An 8568-nucleotide genomic window follows, 5' to 3' on the forward strand; every position below is an offset into this window, starting at 1 on the left:
GACCTGTCTCTTTTATGAAATGGTTAAATGTATGATTTTTTAAGTAGTTTATCTCTCTCCCATTCAGTCATGAAGAGAGCGGACACAGCAGCTAGAACGACACTTCCTCTAGGTAAGGGGCATCGGTGTTTATTAGAAACCACAAAAATCGATCAAAACCGTCAAACCGATACATTTTCGCATCCTAGTTATCAAAACCCTAATCGATCTGATACAGTGGTGACAAGTGGAACACCCAGAGGTTTCGCATCTATTCGAAATTAGTAGAAAGTTACTCCTGTCTGGAACGTTAATTGAGAACGCACTGTGGCACGCGAGATAGTTAACGGAAATAAGCCACAGAATTAAACGGTTTGGTCATTATTCACGTTAACTTCAACGTTTTTGGTAATTCTAAGATAATCTATAGTCAGCACAAGTAATGCAGAAGTTACGCGCAAACTGAAAAATAAAACTTCACGATATGAACGTGATATAAGGGGGGGGGTGAATAGGGGTATGCAAATCCACCGATTCCGCGTTATGATTTGATAACCAAATCCGTCAATCCCTTAAAAAAAATCGTTAAATCCGAATCCGTTTGCTACATGTCACGTGGAAAGGTGAAAACGCACCTTGAACTGTTGTGTATTAGCTAAACAATTTTTGAAAAACGTTCTGATACTTTTTATAGGATCTTTAACTCCTAACTAAAAGACCACCTTTACATTAGAAATCTGTTGTTGATCCTAAATTGTCGTCCAAAACGTGTCGTGGCTCCTAATAGGAAAGTGGACCGTCTGTCAAGTTCAGGAATGCTTGAATTTCCATCTTCTGATTCCTCGTCTTCGTCTGTACTTGAGTCGTACTCTTGGGACCTCCTCCACATTCTCGCGGTCACTTTCGCCTGTTTCAACTTCCTCTTCATTCTCGTTTACTTCAGAAGACTCCGAACCTTCAGACAAGGCCAAGTCGACTCTGTCTTCAGGTATCTGAAGCTGTCTCTGGTAAATCAATTCCGGCATCGTTCCATATCTAGCCATGGTTGTTTCCTGACGGTTTGTTCTTTGCCGAACGGCAGCTCTATACGTATACGTTAAGGCGTAATTACGCATTTCTTCCACTGCCTTTTCTAAGAGTTTTGCTACTGGGAGCTGTGGAATAGTGCGACGTGTAGCTAAGGGAATTTCATGTTCTGGGACAGGGTACCAGGAGCTCTTTTCACCGGTGTAATAATACACTGTCGAAGACGACAGCCGTTTAGTACTCTCTTTTATTGTATTTCCAAGGTCTCTGCAGTATTCCTTTTTTGATAGCAGCGGATGTTTGATGTGGCTGGTAGAGGGCAAGTGCTCAACGTCACGGGTTATGCGGCCTGGGAGGTTAGTGGCATCAAAAGAAAGAGAGGAAAACAGTGACCTCATTCTGCCCAATTCCCAGTGTAGCATATCGACCGACCTCACAGTTACAGCAGAAACCGTGCCTCGGGGTCCATTCTGTATCATCTTAGAGCATCCCGGTACAGAGGGAACTGACTTTTCATACTCAGCGAGTATTTGTTTGCATTCCTTGACCTTTTCTGTAGCCTCTGGTAAAGTTCTTGGTGGAGGAGATTGTCCTTTCTTAGGCACAGAATGTACAGAGAAAGCATCGTAAAGCTTGCTGACAGCCTGGATTCTAAAAGTCTTGCTGTTTCGGACGGAAAGAGGCGTGATTATTTCCAACGGAGTCAAAATCAACACCGTTGCTTGAACTCGGCTGGCATTCCAAGACGGGACCATCTTGACTTCCTTCAACTTTGGTTCCAGGAAATATCTGAACTCCTCCCTCCCCATCAAGAGACTTGCTTCTTCTTGATCTGTCAAAAGGATTCCTCTTTGAAATGGCGCAACGGTGCATCTTGCGTTTTACGGTGATTTGTAAAGGAGTTGGCTTCTACAGGAGGCGAGTTCTGTTAGAGTTATGCCTTGATTGTGTGAAACAAAAAACTCCTTGTTGTTCACGCAAAGGCTGACAACAGAATTCCAGTCGTCACCATAGCCAATGATGCGTTGGACATTTACTCGCACATAACCCATAACTGTCATACTTGAGCTGTGCACTATGTATTCTCTTGGAATGTGAGTCTGCTAGAAACTCAAGCCGCTCTCGGTCAACTAACGTGATCGCCTGAATGTGCGCTTCGATAGCCTTGTCCATGAAATTTACTTGGTGTTTGTCATGTCCAAGTGATGCATATTCTTCCTCTTTCCTCTTGAGAAATTTGCTTGCTTCTGTACGTACCTCTAACAGTGTTCCAGTGAATGGTAAGCCAAAGCGTTCTTTCAGAGTGTGAAAGCATTTAACTGATGTTATCATGCTTGAAATCAGGTACAGATCACTTACCAAATCACTTGCCAAATATACTCTGTGAAAAACTCCCAGGAAAACTGGACAATAACAGCGCCAAAGACCATGGTTTTCCCATCGAGCCAATCACAACCAGTACGATGCAGTGTCACAGATAAGAGCGCGAACACAGCAGACGTCAGACTGGCAACATGTCACAGCGTCGTGCTGGCCACGATGCGTTACTATTTCCCTATCTACTGCGAAGGATCGTGCATCATACGTATTTCCCTAATGTGTGACATGCAGTGAGTCTCGTCCGTGACAAAAAAATACACATACCCAGAAACAACGCATTTCTGACGATCGTTCAGATCCACGATCCAAACCTCCTCACAAGCAAATTCCAAAATCCGGACCCAAAAAATCGTTGAAACCGCGAACTGCTGCAATTTCAGAATCCACAAATCCGTTAAAATTTCGCTCTGAATAATATACAAAAAATAAGGGAATAAACAGACCATAATTCTATAAACTAAGAGTAGTCCCCGCTATCCGGCGAAGTCCGTCGCACGGGTCAAAAAGTAAAAAAAGAAAGAAAAAAGGTGAAAATAACAGTTATGTTAGCACGCCAACAATCATCCCAAGAGCGCGCGTTAAATATGATAGATAGGCAACAAGTCCTGTAGGGCCGAGATGGGTATAATCATCTTGTATCCAACAAACGAAAGTGGAATAATTGTTTTATTAAAAACGTCCTTGCAAGTCAACCAACAGCTTCTGCCTACATAGTTTTCTCAACAGCTTTATTTTAAAACATGTTTTGCGATTGCTGTGAACATAACACCAGAGAGATTTACCAATGCCCTAATTAAAGGGTGAGGGGACCGCAGTGTATTGCGTTACACAAATCACAGCGTTACCACTGTAACTGACAATCATGCCGTAAATCTACTATCCTAAATAAAACTAACTGATTGCGAGTATTGTACGATAAATACATCAACTTGATTGTTGAACAAAGTACAGTTGAATTAGAGGAATGAGAGCGATCACTTGACCAATTAATACTCCACAGGGTGCAACTGCCTTAAGGCTAGGAAGTTTACATTTCAGCATCGTTTTCGACTGTGAAGATATGAATTTATTATCCAACTGTTCTTCGAAGATAATTTGGTTATATCAACTAAGTTGAAATTGTAAATTGGCCACCGTAACGAATACGGTTGATATAACCCAAATTACCTTATTTGTTACCCCCACCGACGCAGCACCACAGTTTCTTTAAATACTTTATGGCTGAGTATTTTTACTCGTTCTTTGTATTTTGAATCGCACTTTCGGGCTTGTCAAAATACGGCACAACTCGTAAAAAATACATATATCTTATTAGACGTTTTGTTGTGTAGTATCGCTGAGTATTTTTACGAGTTGTGCCGTATTTTGACGAGCCCGTAGGGCGAGTCAAAATACAAATAACGAGTGAAAATACTCAGCGATACTACACAACAAAACGTGTAATAAGTTATTTATTATCCAACAAGCCAAACTGTTATCTCAGCGCGGGCGAATTTCGCGGATATTTATTTATGGGAAGTGCGTGACAGAAGTATGTTGTCATGTTGCTGTTTCTATTTTCTTCAATAAATGAAGAAATTTCCAGGTCGTCTAGCTGCTTTTCTTCGTTCGATTCATCTAATAAACTGGGAGGTATATTTTCCAGCCATTCTGACTCTTCGTCGTCGGAAATATGATTCAAATTGTCCGCCATTGTTTTTTTTTTTTTTCGTAACTACAATTCAACTCTTTGCTTGCGCGATGCGAGAAAACCTGTTTAACCGATACTCTAGAGTAAAAATACCGCGTGATATTTACATACATACATACATACATACATACATACATACATACATACATACATACATACATACATACATACATACATACATACATACATACATACATACATACATACATACATACATACATACATACGTTAGTTGACCACTCCCCGTGGGGGCTTTTCAGGGTCAATTCCCACCCATCCCACCCCAGGGGAGGACATCCACGACACAGTAATCTCGTGCGTGGGAAATTAACGTCTCCTACCCCTCACCCTGCAGGAGACGGGGCCTACGGTTTATTCGTCCATATCCGAGAAGACTAGAATATCTATCCATTTCTTGATTATAGAAAGGTAGCAAATTCTCCTCACTTATTTTAAGACCATGAGTATCGGTCCGGCCGGGGCTCGAACCCTCGACCTCCCGCGCAACACAATCCGGCGCTCTAACCAACTGAGCTAACAGGGAGGCGGTTAAAGGTGGTTATTAAGGGTGAAGTGAACATCATTACTTAACGAAGTACTCGTTGTACTCAACGAAGTGTGGTTGGATAATAATGAGCGATACTACACATAAAGACCTCTAATAAAATATATATCTTATAAATGAACTGCAGATTAATAAATCAATATGAGAGCGATCTTCACAGTGATGAACACTGCTAAAGCAATAGTGAAAACAAAGCCTAAAAATACCAGGCGTGTAGGGGGAGTTGAACCCATGACCTCTGTGATACTGGTGCAGTGCTCCACCAACTGAGCTTCATTCCACTTTTATCAATGAGCAATTTATTCCTCCTTTTAGCTGTCCACCATTACCAGACCATGTTCTGGACGAGTTGCACTTGGAGAGCTAAATTGTCAGAGAAAGTAATGCCACTTGTTTATTCTATTACTTAACAAAATATGGTGAGGAATTTATTAAATAGGTTATAACGACTAATACAATGTTCCTGTATTGAACTTGTGGTCAAACACATGGCTGCTAACATGATGTCATTCAGATTTTCTAGTTGTTTACAACCCTCTTCTCCATTCAGTCACAGCAGTTAGCATGTTGCTTCAGTGCTCTCCAGAAATTTGTTAGTGTTCAGCCAAAAATAACACAATAATGCAAGCAATGCATCAGTGAACCCTTTACACCCTAACATTAATATTCATTTTCTCCTCACTCTTGTCTTGTCATTTTCTGTAGCAATGACAAGGAGAATTTGTTTGACAATCAGAAGCTTCATAAGCTTCCTTGACCTTTACTTATGATTCCAGGGTGAAAGCCAGTCACTACTTGAGAGTTGAAGTGTTGAAGTGAGCCTCATTTTGTTTGTATTTTTCCACCACTTGCAAGACATAAATAGAAGAAAGGGATGGCTGGCTTAAAGCCCTCTGCAATAACACATTTGTCAAACATTTTCCTTTATCACTTGATGGGATTTTTAATCAACAATAACATAAACAGTGACAATTCTATCATAAAATAATATTAACTCTGACTATTAATAATTGATTACTTGAACTCTTTCGATAATATGCTTTACATCTACCTACTGGTACATCTTGTGGCAAACTTTGTTGAAGGAGTGAAATTTTGCAAGTGCATTTGCTAATGTAAATAACAACCAGCTTAACTCAGATATTAAACAAACTTACTGTAGAATTTGAACGAGGTGCAGGGTTGTGGTCTAAGAATTTACTTCTGCCAATATACTTAAGTTCCCTTTCTGACTGGAAAAAATTGTTAAATTGAAACCAAATTCTCAAAACAAAACTTGCAAAAAATGTGAAAAAACTGATACATAATATAAACTGAGGTGATAACTTGTGATGAAGTATTGTGGTTTTTAATCATTTATCTCTACGAGGTGCACTTTTCGCCAGGTCATCGAGTACCTTTCTTGCAAAATCACATGTGGATCCAGTGTAAATGTTGAATTTCATGTCTGATCTACGACTGTCAACTTCACTGACAACATTCTCACAGCTGTTGGCATCAATATCTTGAAACTTTCTTTTTAGAGAAAGATTTTTCAAGGGAGTATTCTCTGCTGAAGTAATAACATCGTCATTCATATCCCTGCGTTTGATCTTGTAGTTGGAAATACTTCTCTTGGGGGAACTCAAACGCTCATCAGGTGAAACCTTGGTTTTCTTAGCTGAAGCAGATGTAACATGTTTGACCCTTCTATCTTCCACACTGTGATGAACCATGGGTTCTTCTTTCATTTGACTTCCTGCCACATCTTTAGTGCCTGATAACAAACCAACAAAACTGTTTTTGTTTCCACATGTCTCTTGGACCATACTTTCACCTTGAAAACCTTCTCCACTGGAAACATGACTGAAATGCTGGTTTCCTTCTGATTTGCTACCTGCCATTTGAGCTTCAACTGCAGAGGAAGCAACTAGATTTACTTCATCAGCAGGGATGATTATGTCTATACTAAAATTATCAGTATCCATCTCTGACAATCCTTCTGGTTCACTGGTGGCTTTGCCACATTTAATAGTTGGAGAAGCAATAGCATTCATCTCATCTTCTGTGATCATTTGTTCCTTGTCATTAGTGTCTTCACAATTGAGAATACTTTTGTTTGACCTCTCTATCTCATCACTGTCTGATAAGCTTGATTTGTTGTACATTGATGAGGCTACTTTATTTTCATCTTCTGTGATCTCTTCTGCTATACTAAGCAATTGTTTATCTGACATCTTTCCTTCTTCCACACAGCTCTTACCCTCAGAAGTAACTGGTCTTATCTGAACTCCTGTGATCTCTTTGGACAGACTACAATCTTCAATGCCAGTGTCTAACTCGCAATTTCCCTCTATCACTAATTTTTTCTCTGGGCTAGGAGAAAACACTACCCCTTGAGGTTTCTTGCTTTTAGCAGCCTTTCTCCTGCAAAGCTGCACTGTTGCCTTTATTTTCTTCTTCTTCCTGGGTTGCTGTGCTGTAGAACTCATGAAGCATGCCACAGAATGAGGGATCCTGTACTTCTGTGGCAGAGAATAATCCATCAAAGATTGAAAGACATTCATGTTCACTCTAGCATTTATGGTTTCACCTGGTGACAGCCTGCATTTGTGCACAATTGGAATGATTCTCCTTGGCTTGACAATTTGAACAAACTTTTGCAGCTCTTCAAAAGAACTATGATCTGAATATGGAACTACAAATACGTTATCAAAATTGGCAAAGGGGTTTATCCCACCAACATAAAGGCATGTTGGTATAATAGCAATGGTTGGTTCAACAGAGTTCCAAGCCTGCACGTTCTTCCTAGTTATTTCAATGTTTTTCACCACCCTAATCCTAACTTTGTCAATCTCACTAGTAAATACGTTCGGCATTTCGATTAGTTCCAACGTTTCTCTTCTTAAAGGATCCACTCCAATCCACGTTCTGAAGGCTTTAGCAATAGTGTGAAGAAGCATCTCTCTGCCAAGGTTAGGAAGCCCCATGACAATCTTGTACTCTGAATGTCTTCGAATAATCTCGAGGATGTTGATGGTTGCTTCAGTTCGAGAAGGGAAAATACAGTTGGGATCACAGTAAGTATTATCAAGATAGAGCACATCAAACACTCTTCTCTTAAAAGCAGAATGTGTTGCTATGCGTTCACAATGACGAAAATCACCGGTATAGAGGATTTTACCAAAGTAACCTTCGAAAATAAACATAACAGAACCTGGGCAATGGTTAGCGTCGATCAAAGTTACGGACATTGTTTCTTGGCCTTGCTCGTCCAGGTTTATAACGAAGGGTTCGTCCAAGGGTAAACCAATCACGAGCTCGCTATTCACTCCAATTTTGGCTGTTACAAGCTTCTTTGTCAGCTCTGAACAGTAAATGGGGTGAGTGTTCCAAGACGAAGTAAGACCAACCGTATGATCTGCGTGCATGTGAGACAGAAAGAAAATGCTCGAGTGCGCACACTGCCTCAATCTCCAAAAGTCCACCGCAATAGGTGTATCAGGAATTACCGCTCCGTTCATTACTAATGGCTCACTTCTTTTAACTAGTGTAGCTTTTCAAAAGAAGATCGCCAATAATTTAAGAGACCAACTATCATGTGGCGACGCTATGTTACTACTCTTCTAGACCAGGTATCTTTGCGTTCGGATTTCGCGCGAGTCCAAGAAGACCCAGGATGCACTTAGGACCCTTGACGAGATAATGGAACACAGAAAATGGAGAGCTAAAGAAAGCAAATGACTATTTTTTTCAAGGAAGTCGATGCCTGAGCTCAAGGTAGCAAAGAACTAAGGCTGGGTGGTATGTACGCAAAACAATAGGGCACGTCTGTTCGAAGGCCGATTAGCGCAAACCCGGGTTAAACTTTAATCCGGGTTTCGTTATCCTTTGTGGAAAAGCCTTTCGGGATAATTTTTCATATTCCTTTTTAAAGCATCCGATAATC

The 8568-nt window shown here is 40.5% G+C and overlaps 1 protein-coding gene across 1 annotated transcript; it reads right to left on the reverse strand.

Annotated features, from left to right (window-relative positions):
* Positions 1–5557: 5557 nt before the first annotated feature.
* LOC111324514 (5' exonuclease Apollo) lies at positions 5558–8524 on the reverse strand. The gene has a single exon (XM_022928091.2). The coding sequence runs from the start codon at positions 8141–8143 to the stop codon at positions 5993–5995; it is 2151 nt and encodes a 716-aa protein (XP_022783826.2). The 5' UTR covers positions 8144–8524; the 3' UTR covers positions 5558–5992.
* Between the last annotated feature and the right edge of the window lie 44 nt (positions 8525–8568).

This window comes from Stylophora pistillata, chromosome 4, assembly GCF_964205215.1.
Source record: "Stylophora pistillata chromosome 4, jaStyPist1.2, whole genome shotgun sequence".
In the NCBI taxonomy this organism is placed as follows: Eukaryota; Metazoa; Cnidaria; class Anthozoa; order Scleractinia; family Pocilloporidae; genus Stylophora; species Stylophora pistillata.

Bases quoted from the DNA above. Each gene is read 5' to 3' on its own strand.
- LOC111324514 (XM_022928091.2), bottom strand. From the start codon at position 8,143: ATGAACGGAGCGGTAATTCCTGATACACCTATTGCGGTGGACTTTTGG.